We start from the raw sequence: 19,455 nt of genomic DNA, 5'->3' as shown, positions 1-19,455 counted from the left end.
GCAGCGAAAGACGGTGGTAGAAAGTAGTAACGGTGGGTGGTGGGTAGCTGGTGGTGGTGGTGGTGGCGGATGGTGGGTGGTGGTAGCAGGTAGGTGGCGGATGGCGGGTGGGTGGTGGTGGCGGGTGGTGGTGGTGGATGGGTGGGTGACGGTGGCGGATGGTGGGTGGTAGCGAGTGGGTTGTGGTGGTGGCGGCGGGTGGCGGGTGGGCAGTGGGTAGTGATGGTGGGTGGGCTGGTGACGGTGGCGGGTGGTGGGTGGTAGCAAGTGGGTGGTGGTGGTGGTGGCGGGTAGGTGGCGAGTGGTGGTGGTGGTGGTGGTGAGTGGGTGGGTGACGGTGGCCGGTGATAGGTGGTAACGAGTGGGTGGTGGTGGCACGTGGGTGGTGGGTGATGGTGATGGTGGTGGTGGCGGCGGGTGGGTGGCAGGTGGGTGGTGGTGGCGGGCGGTGGATGGTAGTGGTGAATGGTGGGTGGTGGCAGGTAGATGACAGGTGGGTGGTAGGTGGTGGTGGCAGCGAGGAGTGGGTGGTGGTGGCGAGTGGGTGGCAAGTGGGTGGTGGTGGCGGGTGATGGTGGCAAGTGGGTGGTGAGTAGTGGTGGCGGAAGACGGTGGTGCAAAATGATGGCGGGTGGTGGCTAGTGTTGGGAGGTAAAAAAAAAAAAAAAACTGAAAACTCAAAACGGAAACACCTTTTTTGTGTTTTCATTTTTTGGCCAAATTTATAAACTGAGACCACTGATTTATAAATCAAAAATTTTACCAAACAAGTTTTTATTTTGAGTTTTTAAAATTTTTGTAAATATAAACAGAAAACTGAAAACGTAAGTGTTAACAAACGACACCTTATAAATTTGCTATATCGCTATGCATATATTTTATTTTTTATAATTATGAATCAAATTGATGGATGGCATTATTTTATGAGAGTTTTTATGACAAAAAGTCTATGGTACTAGAATTATATCAAGAAACAAAATATCAAGAATTATAAATTTGTTGTGCATACTTAAAGTTCGGATAATGTTATGGTACACCTCTATTATTTTGAGTTAATTTATGGGTACATTCCCTCAGTAATTGTAATCCTTATAAATGTCATATCGCACTCTCTTCGACTTAAACTCATGATATGGCAGTAGCTTTGATATTAATTACTAAATACAAATTATTTGTAGAACATTGATGTTGTGAATATTAAATTTGTATAATATGAAATCAAAGTATGAAATGAATCTGAGTAAAAAATTAATAATTTTTAAATTTATAGTATTAATGAATACGAAAACCTTGATCAAAACTATAATGACAGATCAAACTCATGTATCATACAATAGCTTGGCCCCACCGGGATGGTAACATTCACATAATTGAAATGATCATAAAACATAGTTGAAAATAAATTGTTTAATCTAACTTAAAAACATACTAGCTGTACCATATTTAAATTCAACTATATTCTAACTCTTTTCATTTATTTGTTTCACATAATAGCTGCCAATTCAAAGCTCTTCCGGGAGTACATTGGTGCTGAGTCCGACTCCGTCAATCTCACCAACGTCCCCATAAACCCTGACGTTGAATTCCACTTCATCCTAGCCTTCACAATCGACTACACTGATCAAAGCCACCCATCTCCCACCAACGGCAAATTCAATGTCTTTTGGGAACCCAACCATCTGGACCCCACTGAAATCGTGGCCATCAAATCCAAACACCCAATTGTACAAGTCGCCGTCAGCGTAGGTGGGGATAATGTGAGCAACAACAGCAAAGCCTTCTTTGCAACAAAATTAATAAAGTCGTAAGTTCGAAACACAATTTGTTCACTCACGGCAATGATCAAGCACTACTACACGATCTCTTCACTCACGGCAATGATCAAGCACTGCAACTTAGATGGCATCGACATAGACTATGAACACGTCAACTCCGACCCTAACACTTTTGCAGAATGCGTTGGGCAACTCATAACCGGCCTAAAAAAAAAAAGGTGGTATCATTTCATTTGCTTCCATCGCACCTTACAATGACGATAGGCCAGTGCAGAGCCATTACTTGGCTCGGTGGAAGAAGTATGGGAATGTGATTGACTTTGTGAATTTCCAATTTTATGCTTATGATAAAATTGGTGTTTCATAGTTTGTGAAGTTTTTTAAAGAACAAAAAAAGAACTATGGAGGAGGACAGGTTCTGGCTAGTTTTATAAGTGGGGGTGATCAGGGGTTGGGTCCTGAGGATGGGTTTTTTGAGGCATGTGATGAGTTGGTTGGTGAAGGGAAGCTTGGTGGGATTTTTGTGTGGTGTGCTGTTGAGTCTAGAGGACATGGGTTCAAGTATGAAAAGAAGTCTCAAGACTTGTTGGTCTCTGCTTGATTATTTGGACGCTTCATGAGGATGCAACATTTATTTGTGTAATGGACCTACATATATAGTTTACCAGTTGTGATTTATTACCACTTTTTTTGAAATTAAACATAAGTTATGAAGTGTTGATAACTCATACATGGCATTAATGTGGTAGAATAATGGGCCATTGTAGCAGAATTGTTATTTATTTATATTACAAATGCAATGTTATATGTGTTTTTATATACACTTGAAAGTCAATTGTGATTTAAAATTTATAAATAATTTGTGAAGAAAATAAATGTTGAAAAAATGGTTTAATATAGGCATATTTTTTAGCCCAATTTGAAGTGGGCCCCATACGTCTTTTGGGTGGGTCCGAAGATGTGAAGTGTTCCTTGCCGCGTGGCAAGTCACACGGTGAAGACGGAACATCAAAACCTTTTATGAGTGAAGAGGAAGTTGACGTCGTTTTTTAGTCTAACATTAATTTTTATTTGATAAAATTCATTTGAGTTTTTTCAATAAAAAATTATTGTGGGAATTTAATTTAATTCTAAATTCAAATTTTGGGTTCCTAAGTGGTTTCCTAAAGTTTGTAATTGTGAGAATTTAATTTAATTCTAAATTCAAATTTTTAGTTCCTAAGTGGTTTCCTAAAAATTGATTAAACTATTTAAATAGTTTAATAAAATTATTCCATTCAGTGAAAGGTTTTATTGATTTAACTATTCTGAAAGTTTAAACAATAAAGTTACAACAATTTTGTAATTGTAACCTTTTTCAAATTTTTTGAAAATTTGCCACGGACATATCATCTATGAATAGTGTTGCACCTTTTCACTTCTTTGTGAACCTGTTCGAGGCTAAGGTTTTTTGCCTATATATATTGCCTGATTCCAGCAGTCTTGGATCCTGATTTTTTCAGTCTGAAATTTTTCTCTTTACTGTCCAGATTTCTTTTAGTGCATTATTCTTCATTTATAATTTTAGGAATAAATATTTAGAGAGTTAGAACATAGGTTTGGTTCGCCGAACAAATTGTTTGGAGTACTACTACAATTTGCGAAGCTCATTGTATCCTAGGAGATAGACGCCACTCAACCGTAAGTACCGTAGCAGGGCGAATCTGTCTTAAGGACAGAGTGTCACACACTCGACTTGGTCTTTGAATTTTTAATTCGATTCGATAAATAAATCTGGTATGTTATTTATTTATTTTATTTAAATTTATTTCAAGTTATTTTATTTACACAGAAGATTATTCCAACAATAAAAAGATAAGATAAAAGTAAGGTAAAATCCGTTTTACCATTGTGTTGCACTTTACTCACTTATCATTTAGAAATAATCACTTATCATCTTGTAATTTAAGACTAAAGTGCAACAGTCACTCCATTAATGACATGGGTTGAAAAGTCAAAATTGACCTTATCCTTCTCTAAACCATCTCCTACGATATTCTCCCTTCTCCCCTCCCATCATTCCTACCATCCCAGATCTACATCACTGCATCTCAGACCACCGCTATTGCTCATTTCTCTTTTCTGATCATCGTCGCAGTCCTTCTCCAATGAAGGAACAATTTCGTTGCTTCTTGATAACCCATTACTGGTTCTGCAGAACCCATGAAGACCACCCACTATTGAGAACCCACTAATGGTTCTTCAGATTCGTCAAATAATTCATCACCCTCAAGCAATTTGTTATTATATATGTTATATATATTGTGTATGTATATATGTATAGATATTTGTGAGTGTTGATTTCCGACCTCACAACCAAATATGAAACTTAGCTAGAGAGCACACGATAGAATAGATTAAACCAAGCACCTGCCAATAAGAAGACAAAAATACCACGATAGCTCGTTCACCCGGGAGCAATCCTATGATCAAGTCAGTCACTTATCTCATGAAGATATCAAAACAAAATAACACTAGTTCAGAACATACCTTAGACCCACTGGAGTGCCCTCTTTATATAATAATCAGTGTCTAACTTTCCCTCAAAATCTTACTTCATAGGAATCTATCCTTTACAAAGATATCACTTATTCAAGACTCATCTTGTCATCATCTAGGACTCTAGTCCTTTATTCGAACATCTCGAATTCATATGTGGTTTGACTACACATCGGCCAATCAGAATCACCCACATGGCACTTCAGCTAACCACCTAGGCCACGTGAACAACTCAAAATTATGTCCCCATAACTGTTTCCTAGGTTCTATTACCTTTGGAACCTAAGGTGTTGGAACCTATATCATTTGATCTTCTAACATATCAACTAAACAACATGCTACAGATACTCCTCCGACTAAGATCGTGACTCATATTGGCTTCATAAAACAAGGACTCAAATATCCACTCATCAAAAATCAAGAACCAAGAATCAAGAATCAAGATGATCCTTCTCGTTCTCCTTGCCGAATGTTGGCCATCTATTTCTACTAAGTTCTCACGGATGGCGCCAAATTGTGGGTGTAGATTTCTAACCTCACAACCAAACAGGGCACTTAGCTGGAGAACACGCGATAGAATAGATTAAACCAAGCACCTACCAACAAGAAAATAAGAATATCATGGTGGCTCATCCACTTAGGGTCACTCCGACGATCAAGTCAGTCACTTATCTCATAAAGATATCAAAACAAAATAACACTAGTTCAAAATATACCTTAGACCCACGGGAGCACCCTCTTTATATAATAATTAGTGTCTAACTTCTCCTAGAAGTCTTACTTCATGGGAATCTATCATTTACAAGGATATCACTTATCCAAGACTCCTCTCATTTGGATTCAGATCAACTCTCTCAATAGTCCAACCTTATCCAAACAGAGAGCCTGTCATCATCTAGAACGCTAGTCCTTCATTTGAATATCTTGGATTTAAATGTGGTTTGACCACACCTCGACCAATCAGAATCACCCACGTGGCACTTCGGCTAACCACCTAGGCCACGTGGAGAACTCAAAATTATGTCCCCACAACTCAAATTGTAAGTGTTGATTTTCGACCTCACAACCATATAGGAAACTTAGCTGAAAAACACGCAGCATAATAGATTAAACCAAGCACCTGCCAACAAAAAGATAAGAATACCAGTGTAGTTCGTTCACCTAGAGGCACTCTGTCGATCAAGTCAGTCAACTTATCTCTTAAAGATATCAAAGAAGTATTCAGTGCACAAGTAAAAGCATACCTTAGACCTACGGGGGTGTCTTACTTTTATAGTGATCAATGTCTAACTTCCCCTCGAAGTCTTACTTCATGGGACTCTATCCTTCACAAGGATATCACTTATCCAAAACTTCTCTTATTTAGTTTAGGATCAATGTGGGTGCCTAATTGTGGGTGTTGATTTTCGACCTCACAACCAAATAGAGAACTTAGCTAGAGAGCACGTGGCAGAATAGATTAAACCAAGCACCTGCTAACAAGAAGACAAGAGTACCATGGTGGCTCATCCATCTGAGGGCACACCGATGATCAAGTCAGTCACTTATCTCATAAAGATATCAAAACAAAATAATACTAGTTCAGATCATACCTTAGACCCACAAGGACGCCATTTATATAATGATCAATGTCCAACTTTGCCTAGATGTCTTACTTCATGGGACTCTATCCTTTATAAGGATATCACTTATTCAAGACTTTCCTATATGGATTAAGATCAACTCTCTCAAGAGTCCAACTTTATTCAAACAGGGAGTCTGTCATCATCTAGGACTCTAGTCCTTCATTCAAACATCTTGGATTCAGATATGGTTTGACCACACCTCGGCCAATCAAAATCACCCACGTGGCACTTCGGCTAACCACCTAGACCACGTGGACAACTCAAAATTATGTCCATACAATTGCCACCTAGATTCTATTATCTCGGTAACCTGAGGTGATAAAACTTATATCGTCTAATCTTCTAACATATTGACTAAACAACATGCTAGAGATACTTCTCCGATCGAGATCATGACTCATCGGATTCATGAAAGAAGGAATCAAATGTCCACTCATAAAAAACCATAAACCTAGAATCAAAAATCAAGATGATTATTCTCGTCTTCCTTGTCGAATGTTGGTCATCTATTCCTACTAAGTTTCCACAGACGGAGCCAAATTGTAGGTGTTGATTTCTGACCTCACAACCAAACAAGGAACTTAGCTGGAGAGCACGCAGCAGAATAGATTAAACCAAGCACCTGCCAATAAGAAGACGAGAATACCACGGTGGCTCGTCCACCCGGAAGCACTCCAAAGATCAAGTCAGTCAAACTTATCTCTCAAAGATATCAAACAAGTAACACAACTCATAATAAAAAAAACATAACTTACACCCACGGGATGCCTCACTTTTATAGCCAATAGAGCCCTTGTCTTCTAGAGGTCTCATTTTATAGGGCTCAAGCACAATGCTTATCTCGGACTCTTAGTTCGATATGGATGAACTCCTCAAAAGCCTCATCCTTATCCGAACTAAGCACATCACTTGTTAAAACCTATCACCTACTTCACCCACTAAACCTAACCCACTTCACCACTACCACCTCACCTACTCCACTAAACCTAACCCACTTCACCACTACCACCTCACCTACTCCACTAAACCCACTACACCACTACCACCTCCACTTCACCTACTCCACCTACCACCTACTACCACCTACTCTTCTATATATAGGAATCATTGTAGCATTCAATAATTCAACAATCAATATAAATCAATCAATAATACAATTCTCTATTTCTCTTTATATATTAAATTTTACATGGTATCAGAGCAAGGTTAAGAAGCTAGTAATTTTGCTTCACCGGCGGGCGGCAGTCTCGCCTTGGCCGCCCGCCGGACCTCAACACATACCTCCTCTCCAATCACCGCCAATAACCACTGCAGCAACTCAAACCACTGCTAGCTCGAATTGACGCCAACTCTTCCAGTAACTCCAAGAACCGAGTAGAGGCCCCTCCAATCTGCATCTTCTCCATAATTATGTTGCGAGTTGCGGATAACAGATTTTCCCTTCTCATCCTTTCACTTGCAGAGACCCCAGTTGTAATGAGATCCATACCAATGGTTCCAGTGGAGTGATCTGTTGCAGACTGTTGCAATGCAACTTCCAGAAGACGAAAAGCCTCCATCACATCTTTCTTCTCTACCAATTCTGAGAAGCGAATCCGAGCCAATGCTTCACTGAGACGTATCAGACTCTCAATTTGCCTAGGTTTTGCTGTTATCACCTTTTTGCTGCTGCCTGGGAAGTTTCTTCTTCTTCTCATCTCAACATAACCTCGTGTCAACTGTTCTGCAGCTTCATTAGATAACTGTGGGTGTATATGATTTCTGGCATAGCTCACATATGCAGTTAATGTCGGAAGGTCTAAGGCATCCTCTTGTGAGGTCTCAGGATTCTCAAAGTGTAATGCAACAATATGTTTTGCAAGGCGCCTGTCTGTCTGTTCATCAGCCTTGTCGAGAATTAAGTAAATCAAATCAAACCTGGACAACAATGTAGGAGGAAGGTGTATATTGTCAATTACTGACAAGCGGGGATTGTATCGTGAGCCACTTGGATTTGCACAAGCCAATACTGATGTTCTAGCATTAAGTGAAGCAATTATACCTGCTTTTGCTATTGAAACAGTTTGTTGTTCCATCACCTCATGTAACATGCTCCTTGCACTGTCAGACATTTTGTCAAATTCGTCAATACAGCAAATGCCTCTATCACTCAGAACCAGGGCTCCACTCTCCAAAACAGTCTCTCCACTCTCGGGATCTTTAGTAACATCAGCAGTCAACCCAACAGCAGAGCTTCCTCTCTCATCTTTCCACTTTCAAACCCACAATCCTTTTTTTAATCAACCCACTCAACTTTCTTTTATTTTAATATATATCTATATATATCTATGTTTATTCTAATAGATTGCACCAACTCTGTCTACTTTTGCACAAACCCATTTTATTTTCTTCTTTTCTTTCTTTTTTATTTCTTTCTTTTCATTCCTTTATTACATCTATACCCATATCCATCATCACACTCTTTCTTTATTTATTTCTTTTAATCACATTTTGCACCTCCCTCACCGACTCCCTCACCACAAAATAGAATTTTTATTTATTTCTCTTATCTTTTTTATGTTCCCTTTTTCACAATACACAAAAAAAAAACAAAAAAAACAAAAAAAAAAAACAAAAACAAAAACAAAAACAACAAAAACAAAAATATAAAAAATATATATAGCTTTGCACACCAAACCATATTTTATTTATTTCAGGGATCAACCCCGATCACCATTTCACACAAAAAAAAAAAAAAAAAAAAAAAAAAAAAAAAAAAAAAAAAAAACCAAAACACAACACCCACAGATTTGTTTTCTTTTCTGCAGACGGCCACCCACAGACCTCACTTCCACTACTCTGCCGCCGGTCTCTTCTTTTTGCCTCCGTCCTGGGCGGCCCTTGCCGGTGCTGCCTCTGTGTTTCCCGCGCCGCCGAGCACATTCATTACTCCCTGCTCCTCCACTGCAGCATAAGGCGGACCTCCAAATCGGAACATAACGGTGGCCTTCCGCTTCAGCTCCTTGTTTTCTGCCTTTAGCACACTTATCTTTGCTCGCGCATCCTTATACATGCGTTGGAGCAGAGCCAGCTGGGAATTTAACTGTTGCACCTCATTTGTCCTGCTCTGCAGCCGGTGCGACAAGTTTGTGACCGCAGTCATGGTTTCCACACATGACTTCAGAGTATACTGATTGGCCTCAATATCAGTTTGCACCGCCATTTTTTGCTCCACCGACCGCATCGGAAAGTTCAACGGAGCAAACACAGAGGTGTTTGGTTGAGGTTCACTGGCCACCGCACCAGTTCTCTCTCTTGTTGACTCATTGAGGTCGGGAAAGAGAGTGAGCAGCCCACGGGAAGACGAAGCCATTTTCTGGGCAACAGAGTGTTACAGCGTATTACAGAGTTTCTCTCTCAGCAACGGAAGAATTTTTCAGAGGTTTCTCTCAGTTTTTCTATCTCAGCTTCTGCCTCAGTCTCAGCCTCCGTCTTGGTTAAATAGCCGAGGCAGCCACGCGTATCGCGCGCCACTTGACGCCAGACGACAAACGGGCACGCCAGCCAAGGCACTCACGTGCTTCGCCATCATATTTGGCACGCCTTTTTATGGATTGGGCACGCCTTTTGATGGCACGCCTTTTGATAGATTGGGCACACCTTTTGAGGGTGCGACTTTTTAAGGGTCCGACAAGACTTTGTAAACTGTCCCGACATTGATTCCGGTTAGCTCCTTCATGGGTCCGACAAGACTCTGTAAACTGTCCCGACATTGATTCCGGTTAGCTCCTTCATGGGTCCGACAAGACTCTATAAACTGTCCCGACATTACTTCCGGTTAGCTCCTTTATGGGTCCGACAAGACTCTGTAAACTGTCCCGACATTAATTTCGGTTAGTTCCTTTATGGGTCCGACAAGACTCTGTAAACTGTCCCGACATTGATTCCGGTTAGTTTCTACAAGGGTCCAGCAAGACTCTGTAAACTGTCACAACAACTGTCACAACATTGTCTGCTACAACGGTCCAACATGACCCCATAAACTGTCTTCTACATCGGTCTTCTACAACGGTCTGACACGACCATACAGTGTCTCCTATCCTCTTTTATTTTTTATGTATTTTCTTGTTTTGTTACTCTCTCCAAACTCAAGTTGGTTAGTTCCTATCCCCCTTGAGTTTGCGGGGGGCTGTTAAAACCTATCACCTACTTCACCCACTAAACCTAACCCACTACACCACTACCACCTCACCTACTCCACTAAACCTAACCCACTTCACCACTACCACCTCACCTACTCCACTAAACCCACTACACCACTACCACCTCCACTTCACCTACTCCACCTACCACCTACTACCACCTACTCTTCTATATATAGGAATCATTGTAGCATTCAATAATTCAACAATCAATATAAATCAATCAATAATACAATTCTCTATTTCTCTTTATATATTAAATTTTACATCACTTATCTAGGACTCTTGTCCTCTATCCAAATATCTTGGATTCCGGTATTACCGCGCAAGATCTCGGCAATACCACAATTATGTCGGCAATCTGGCTCGTCCTTCTAACACGTCAGCCATGTCTCGACCACATGGCACGACCCTAAAAATACATCTCCACAGATATATATATATATATATATATATTAGATGATTTAATGAAATTGATTTGGTTCTTCAGATTCTTCAATTTGTTGTTATACATGCTGTATATGTATTGTGTAGGTATGTATGTATATATGTACACATAGATATATAAGGTGATTTAATGAAATTGATTTTGTTTTTAATTGAATTAATCTGGGTTTGGTTATTGAAGATGAAGAAAAGGGTGGACATGTCTTTTTCCATTTTAGTTTTATCTTAATTTAAAAAGAAAAATAGACTCACTCTCGGACATGGTGAATGTATTACAAATTTCGTTAGTTTGCAAAGAAAAGGTAGCTGTTTGCACTTTAGTCCCAAACCACAAGGCGAGCAAGTAACCATTTTCAAATGATAGGGGACAAAGTGTAATTGGCATAAACCATAAGGGGAAAGCAAATTGTCCTAAAAGTAAAAAATAAAAATAAAAATTATATGCTATTCACTTTGTTATTTGTCTTTGACATTAGAGTAATTATTTTGTTCCTACTTATGTGTACAAAAGAAATTGAAATATGAATTTATTAAAATTTAAAATTTCAACTTGAGTGGTGAAATTAGAGAAAATGGACGAAAAGATCAATTAGTAACTTATATCAGCCTATACCTAATTTTCTATACCAAAAATTTATTCTATATTTTTCTATGTATTCATTCTTTATTTTTCTTTGTTTGTGTGTGTTCCATTTGAAAAATCAACCCCTTATTTATAATTGCGCTCTTAATTTGCACTTGCGAAAAGTCGAGTCTTATCCTTACGAATAAAAAATTCAACCACTGTCGACTTTGTAATCCCACCTAGGTAGCTCCCTTTTGTTGACAAAATGTGAGCCACAAAATCCAACAATTCTCATAAAGATGCTTTTCACAACAATAATATATTACATGTTTAGAAAAAAGAAAAAAAAATCCAAAATATCATTCAAAATTTAAATTATGTGTAAATTAAATTTTAAAATTATACCATACACTCAATTTTGATTAAATTTTAGAGTAAAATTTGAGTTCCAATTTTGAATAAATTTTAAAATAAAAACAACCCTAAACATTCTGACACCACTTTTAAAATTTTAAAAAAAAAAATTATAAACAGCCTAATAAACTAGTGAAAAATAAACCTCGTTTGGAAAAATACAATTTTAACCAAAAATCTAAAAAATCACTATAAAAAAAAAACCCTATTTATTTATTTATTTATTAAAAAAATAAATAAAATAAAAAAAAGTTTAAAAAAAATCTATTGGCTTATCCTCAGAGCTTTCGACTTCAACAGAACCACCAACAGACCTACTCTATCATCAACAATGGAGATCAACAAGCTTTTTCTCATCACCACCCTCTTCATTCTTCAATCTCAATTGTTCCTCTCGCCAATTCAATCATCAAACTCAGGCATCTTCAGAGAATACATAGGAGCATTGTTTAACAATGTCAAATTCTCAGATGTGCCCATAAATCCCAACATCGAATTCCACTTCATCCTCGCCTTTGCCATCGACTACACCTCCATCTCTTCTCCCTCTCCCACCAATGGTCAATTCAACATCTTTTGGGATACCGATAATCTCAGCCCATCTCAAGTTTCCTCCATAAAAAACCAGCACTCCAATGTCAAAGTGGCTCTGAGCTTAGGAGGAGACAGTGTGGGAGATTCCAAAGCCTATTTCAGTCCCACCTCAGTAGATTCATGGGTTTCCAATTCCATCACTTCACTCACACAAATCATCAAACAGTACAACCTAGATGGCATTGACATCGACTATGAACACTTCAACAACACCGATCCAAACACCTTTGCAGAGTGCATTGGACAGCTTATAACCAAAATGAAAGAAAATGGGCTCATCTCTTTTGCTTCTATAGCTCCATTTGATGACGATCAAGTTCAGAGTCATTACTTGGCCTTGTGGAAGACCTATGGCAATCTCATAGACTATGTGAATTTCCAATTTTATGGTTATGATCAGGGTACCAATGTTTCTCAGTTTATGGCCTATTTTGAGACTCAGAGCTCGAATTACAATGGAGGGAAGGTCTTGGTGAGCTTCATCAGCGATGGAAGCCGTGGGTTGTCACCGGAAAATGGGTTTTTTTCAGCATGCAGTAGGCTCAAGGATCAGCAAGAACTTCATGGGATTTTTGTTTGGTGTGCTGATACGTCCAAGGCAAAAGGATTAGGATTTGGCTATGAGAAGCAATCACAAGCATTGTTAGCCAATTAGTATGTATTTACTACCATTGAAATGGGTTGTGTGGCCTAGTTAGTTCCAAATATGTGAAAAATGGTCTGGTGTTGTATGGTTTTGATGAAAGTGATGATGTTCTGTAATTTCTCTAATGTACTGTTTCATTGTCCAACTGTCTACTAGCAAAATTTTGGTTCACTTTGCACCTTTGTATTTTAGTTGTCCCAATTAACTCCCTAGATTTCAAGTCAACGAGCAATTGGACACAGCCTGTAATGTTCTTTTGGAGAATTGACAAAGGGATCGAAATAGAGGGACTAAAACATAATTTTGATAAAAGTATAAGGATATTTAGGATTAAAATAGATGGACTAAAGCAAGATTTTTATAAAAATGCCGATTATTTATTCTCTATTAGTTTTCCAAACGACATTATGCAAATAGATCTGATTCAAAGTCTAAAAATTGGTAGGAACAATTAAAAGGTCCAAGAGCAAAACGGATTTAGATGAGAAATGCAAGGGTGCAAAATAAATTTGGGTAAATTATAATTTAACCTCTTGTGGTTTGCCTAAAAAATACAGAGTCTCCCTATAATTTTATTTGTCACACTTACACCCCTTATACTTCATACCGAAGTGCAATTTTGGACGAAGCCGTTTGTTTAAAGAGAACGTGTGTTGTGCGACCATGAATGGTGAGAGCAATTTTTCCAGTCCAAAAACATATGACAAATGACCAAAATGCCTTTATTGCCATATATATACACAGAATGGTGTAGTGCAACAGAGCATGGGTTATACTCTTGAACTATCAAACAGGTTCTCTCTCTCTCATTATGTAAATATGCAACCCCATCACCTTCCATACAAAACGACCACCATCACCTTTTATTTCTCCTCTCATCTCACCACCATCACCTTCCATGCAAAATCACCACCAATGGCCTCAGCAGCATCTGCTTTTTCTTCGACCTCATCCTTAGCTTTGACAGCAGCCTCGGCCTGGTCTGCCAAGGTTTTCATTTTTGCCTCAGCCCTTTTGATGGCCTTCTGTAAACCAGAGACCTCCCTGGTCTTGTGGGCCAACTCCTTCCTCATTTCAAAAGATTGCATTGAGAAGGAGTGGACGTGCTGGATCGCCTGAAAGAAAATGAACAGAACAAAAGATGGTAGAAGTTCTAAAGGTATGAAAAAATAGAGAAAGAAAAAATACTAAGTGTAAGAGACTTACTTAAACGGAATGCTGCAGCATCAGAGCAAAATTTTCGTATTCGCTCATCTGAGCGCTACGATTAAGATCTTCACGCAAAAGCAAGGCGATGGAGAGGGCAACGCCGACCTCAATATTGTTGGCGTTGTCACCAGCCTTAACCGGCTTATCGTCGATTGTGATTGGAGAGGCCCAGGGGGAATCGTGTTTCAATGGCCCCGAGGTGGTCGCAGAGGATGACCTCGGCCTCTTTTATCTAGTAGATTCGGATGGTTGGGCCTCGGCGAGCCTCTTCTCGGCAGTAGAAGGGGTCTTCTCTCTCTCGGCCAATTTAGAAATTGACAAGGTGTCCTCAGTGTCAATCTGAGCCACCGTTACCTTGGGTTGAGCCTTCTTCAGAGGTTTTGGCTTTGGCTTTGGTTAAGGCTGGGTTTGTGCTGGTTGAGCGTTAACTGAGTCAGGGATGTCTGCTCGAAGATCGTCAGCGACAGCTTTTTTGCAACCCATCTCAGCGAAAATTGCAGTTCTACGGCGGCGTTGGCGTTGAGATGGTAGGATCATATATGGAGCCGAGGTTGACAGTTGCTCTGCTGGATCAGAGGTTGATCCTCGATCTGGCTGAGATGAGGAGGCTATTGAAGGAGTTGTGGCGGAATGGAGAGAATGGCTTTTCTTTTTCTTTGGGACGTCAGGAAGAACCGACTAGTAGGTCGAAATGAAATTGAGTAGCAGACGGGCTCTCCGCTTGTGGATGGGAAAATCCAATAGCTTCTTCAAGTCCTAGCTGGGGAAGAAAGACTTGCGAAAGCCCTTTGGTGGCTGGGGAAGAACTGCAAAAAGAAGAGCACAGACGTTAGAATAAAGTATTGAAAAACTTTTAAAAAGTGGAGTAAGGAAAAATGACACTTGGCTCTTACCGTCCCCTTCTCTGAAAATTGATCGGCTTAAAGGATAAAGGTAGAGGTCATCGTTTGGTTAAAACTCCCAATTGCCCGAAACGATGAAGTAATCGTCTTCAGCACCCTTGTTTGAGTCTGGGAGGTCGGCAATGAGCTTGTACTCAGTGGACCTCGGCTTGAGGTAATAGACGTGGCCTTTCTCCGATTTCAGGCGACACATGGTGTAGCAATACTGGATGTCGGCAAGGGTAACCCTAGTGTTTTCATTCTTGGCTAGGGTGATTATACCATTAGTAACTCGACAAGAGTTGATGGCTAGTTACATTGGGTTCAATTTGTAGTAGTGGAGGACTTCTCGAAAAAGGGGATCAAGTGGAAACCTAAGTCCACACTCGATAAAGGCCACTACTGGGAAAGACATAAGGTTCACATCGGGCATAATGGAGTCCTTCTCCCATGCCAACCTGAGGTGGACGTCGGCAGGGATAAAAAAACTCCCGCCTAAAGTATTCTAACTTGGTCGGGGTGTCTACCATATGCTTCCACATACCTATGATGTCAGCTTTAGGGGAAGGTATAGGATTTCAAAAGGAAGTGTTTATGACGGTTTTTAAGGACCTCGGCTAAATCCTAAGTTTGAGTTGGGGTAAGAATTTGTGGGGATATAAAGGGGAATGTGTTTCAGTTTTTCCTAAAATTTGTGGGTTCTACATGCAAATCCCAAACCTAAATCTATAGAAATGAAGATTGAAGGCACGAATCTGGAAAAGACACAGAAAACAGAAAACAAGAACATGTTTCAAAATCAAGAACAGTGATGAACTATCAAGAACATTGTGACAAAGTATGGACAAGGGTACGAGGCCAAGAACAGTGGCAAAAGTGAATAAATTTGTGAGCAGTGTGCGAATATTCAAGAAAGGATTGGGCAAAAATAGAATCACGAAGTAAACATACTCAAACACATGATAGTAATCAAGGTATAGATTAAACGATCAGAGACATGGACAAGTTCGCAAAAATGACAGAGTTCGAGATAAATCAAGAACTGAAACTAGGAAGAACAGTGGCTTACCAGAAAAAGTGAGGCGAATGTGAGGATCACCGAAGTCAGACGACGGTTGCAAAAACGACAGAGCGGTGAAAATCACGCCGGATGAGGTAAATAGAGCAAGTTGCAGAGCTAGGAAAGCTTGAACAATGGCAGATTTTGGAGAAAAAGTTAGAAAGAGAAAAAAGCTTCAGAAACAATGGTGTAAAGTGAACAGACGGAGAGAGGAATGACGTTTTGTCTAAACACAAAAACGACAGCAAAAAGGCAATTAATGTGCCTAAAATGACGTATGTGTCAGACGGCGCACGCGAGAGCAATTCGACTTACAGGCGCGTATCGAGTACGATCCAAAGAGAAAGAGACGCATAGCAAGAACAGTTGATTTATTTTGCGTGATAACTCATACGCGTGATAAAACTCTTGGAGTTCTTGGTCTAATGACGCAGTGACCTCGGCTGGTAGGAATATCTCGGCTAAATAACTCGAATAAACTAGGTTATTGGTTCTAAAAGCCTTGATGAGATAGACTACAAGACCTGGTCGTGTGAAGCCGACGTATTATGACCTCGGTAAATGGATGATACAGCAAGATAGCCGATATGCTATACAATATGACGATATAGGTTCCATCACCTCAGAATGCCGAGGTAATAGAACCTAGGGGGCAGTTGTGAGGACATATTTTCTAAGTACTAACACGTGGCCAAGGTGACGCCGAAGTGTCAGCCGAGGTGCCACGTGTCCTGGTCGTGATGCTGAGGTGAGCTCAGCTAGGCCGAGGGTATCTCCGAAGATATCGAAATCCAGAATATGCGGATAAGGGACAAGAGTCTTAGAATAAGGAAGGACCTCAGCTTGGATAAGGATAAAGCTCTTAGGGAGTTTATCTTTATCTATTGGAGAGTCCAAGATAAGCACTGAGCTGAAGTCCATTGAAGCTAGGCTTCTATTGGGACTAGGATTGAGTTAGCTATAAAAGAAAGGCACCCCCAATGGGCCTAAGATATGCAATTTATATTCTAAATAGTGAGTTAAGCACTTTGATTATCTTTGAGAGATAACTGACTAGATCGTCGGAGTGCCCCCGGCTGGACGAATCACCGCCGGAATCTCTTCTTTCTATTGCAAGTCGTTCGGGCTTAATCTATTCTGCTGGTGCTCTCCAGCTAAGTACTAATTTGGCAATGTGGTCGGAAATTGACACACACAGTGGTGATGATGGTGGTCATGGTAAGTCAAAGCTTGGGTTCAACATTTATCATTCTCCTCAAGTGTTTACATGTTAACTTATCAATGCCAGATTCTTCAGTTTCTCATACAAATCTCATATGGAGTCGTTATGGTAATCTTGATTTTAGTGACGTCTGTCATAGCATTATTATTTGTTAAAAATGGCATGAATTTTGCTCAATATGTGCATCAAAGTTGTGACTAGAAACATTGTTATTCTAGCTATGGTTCTGTTCTGTTGATTTAGGTGCTGCTGACTTTGTTCATTGCAGGTCTCTACTGTAGTTGTGGAGCCTTATAACAGTGTTCTTTCTACGCACTCTCTCCTTGAGCACACAGATGTGGCTGTGCTTTTGGACAATGAAGTCATTTACGATATCTGCCGGAGATCTCTAGACATTGAAAAGCCAACGTATACCAATTTGAATAGATTGATTTTCCAAATAATATCGTCTTTGACAACTTCTTTAAAGTTTGATGGGGCCATTAATGTGGACATTGTTAACCTTGTGCCATATCCCCATATACATTTCATGCTCTCCTCGTATGCCCTTGTAATTTCAGCTGTGAAAGCATTCCATGAGCTGCTATTTATACCAGAGATCACAAATTCAGTGTTTGAGCCTTCAAGCATGATGGCGAAATGTGATCTGAGGCATGGGAAATATATGGCTTGCTACTTGATGTACTATGGAGGTGTTGTTCCAAAGGATGTTAATACAATCGTTGCCACTATGAAGACCAAACGGACTGTATAGTTTGTTGACTGGTGGTTCATAATGGTATTAAGAAGAAAATTAGAGAAATAAATAAGGATAATTTAACCTTTTATAATTTTTATTATATTTGTCCAAAATTACACTTTGGTATGAAGTAGAGGGAATTTAAGTGTTACAAATGAAACTATAGATGGGCTCCGTGTTTTTTAAATAAATCACAAGGGGTTAAGTTATAATTTACCATAAAATTTAGTTTACAAATTGGTAACTGTATTTCTACTTGTGTTTAACAGAATCTTAAAATGGCTATTTTTAGAAATTTTCCTCAACAATGGTTTTTGAAAATAATTTGCAAAACTTTTTTTGAATCAATTTTCAATAAGGATTATTTACACTGAGACCTCCTAAATTATTGAAAAGTGATTGAAAAGTATCACTTTGCCCTCCGAATTATAAAAGCGTACAAATGTCCCTAAATTATAAAAACATACAAATTTGACCATTAACAGAACATATCAAACTAAACATGCCAATAGTTTAGGGGTCTGTTTGTATGCTTTTATAATTTAGAGAGTCAAAGTGATACCTTTTAATTTTTCTAAGAGATCTCCGTGTAAATAACCCTTTCAATAATATACAACCGCAAACAAAAACACTACAAAATGGGCTCGTATGGGAGAAACTTCAGATGATATTTAACAAGGAATTAGGTGACCAAATGACCAAAATTCTTACTAGATCGATGGTTCCACAAAACACACACAATCACACCCCCCCCCCCCCCCCCCCCCCCAAAAAAAATAAATAAATAAATAAATAATTGGCTACAGAAGGTGATCAATTCATCAACCACTCTACCAACATAAAAGACCACGGATCAAAAATGGTGGCATCGTGCCATTCATGTATATATATATATATATATATTTCAATTATATCCCTTGTATAATTTCTCATTACACTTCATCAACCCTCCAGAAAAACATGCAGTAGATGAAATCAGCAAAGAACAGGGAGTGCCAAGTGCTAAAATCCAAGCGTAACATAAGTGAAATCCATCTTCAGTTGATTCACCCAAAAGTATACTTGATGTTTCTATCCTCGTGCACATTGATCTCTCATACCAAAGATGTAGAAAACAAACCTGTGTTTGATTATTGTCAGATACCTCTATGTCCTAATGTATAATATCAATTGACCAACATGCCATCCAAGAGGATAGAAACATTAAACAAGTATATTTGTGGGTGAATCAACCGAAACAACCAAGGACTCCAGCATTGAATGAGGAAAAACATCGTACATAAAACAATTATAATGTCCTTCAAAAATTCAAGAGATCCAACATTCCAAGAACAAGCGCTTGAGCACAAAACAACAAACAGATAGCACTTGCTTCAACAAAGGAACAACTTTCTCACCTAATATATGTACACAGTGAGTTGAGATTCTACAGCAGAATTAGCCCATTTTTCTCAATTCGAAGGAAAAATTAACTATATTTAAAGTTGATCTAAATATCTAATTTGACGTTAAAAGGCAAAAGCATGAGATATCCATTTATGTTAAACACTAAGTTGGGC

General features: G+C 39.3%; 2 protein-coding genes and 3 pseudogenes across 2 annotated transcripts in view; 3 read left to right on the top strand and 2 right to left on the bottom strand.

Annotated features, from left to right (window-relative positions):
• Positions 1-222: 222 nt before the first annotated feature.
• On the top strand, positions 223-2,403 carry LOC114312215 (chitinase 2 pseudogene; annotated as a pseudogene).
• A 1,433-nt stretch (positions 2,404-3,836) lies between these two features.
• Positions 3,837-8,389, bottom strand: LOC145821520 (DNA replication licensing factor MCM4 pseudogene; annotated as a pseudogene).
• Positions 8,390-11,797: 3,408 nt separating this feature from the next.
• Positions 11,798-12,956, top strand: LOC114312202 (chitinase 2). Its single transcript, XM_028258408.2, has one exon. The coding sequence runs from the start codon at positions 11,877-11,879 to the stop codon at positions 12,792-12,794; it is 918 nt and encodes a 305-aa protein (XP_028114209.2). The 5' UTR covers positions 11,798-11,876; the 3' UTR covers positions 12,795-12,956.
• Positions 12,957-17,107: 4,151 nt separating this feature from the next.
• LOC114312214 (tubulin alpha-2 chain pseudogene) lies at positions 17,108-17,962 on the top strand (annotated as a pseudogene).
• Positions 17,963-19,152: 1,190 nt separating this feature from the next.
• Positions 19,153-19,455, bottom strand: part of LOC114312207 (uncharacterized) — a 7,915-nt gene continuing 7,612 nt past the window's right edge. Inside the window, exon 3 of the mRNA XM_028258412.2 lies at positions 19,153-19,455. This exon is cut by the window's right edge and continues 165 nt beyond it. The gene's annotated coding sequence lies outside the window, so the exon portion shown is untranslated.

Source organism: Camellia sinensis, chromosome 3, assembly GCF_055761805.1.
Source record: "Camellia sinensis isolate YWXY chromosome 3, ASM5576180v1, whole genome shotgun sequence".
NCBI classification, from domain to species: domain Eukaryota; kingdom Viridiplantae; phylum Streptophyta; class Magnoliopsida; order Ericales; family Theaceae; genus Camellia; species Camellia sinensis.
This window is presented reverse-complemented; position numbering and strand designations above follow the sequence as displayed.

Excerpts from the sequence above, each read along its gene's own strand:
- LOC114312202 (XM_028258408.2), top strand. The coding sequence starts at position 11,877 with ATGGAGATCAACAAGCTTTTTCTCATCACCACCCTCTTCATTCTTCAA.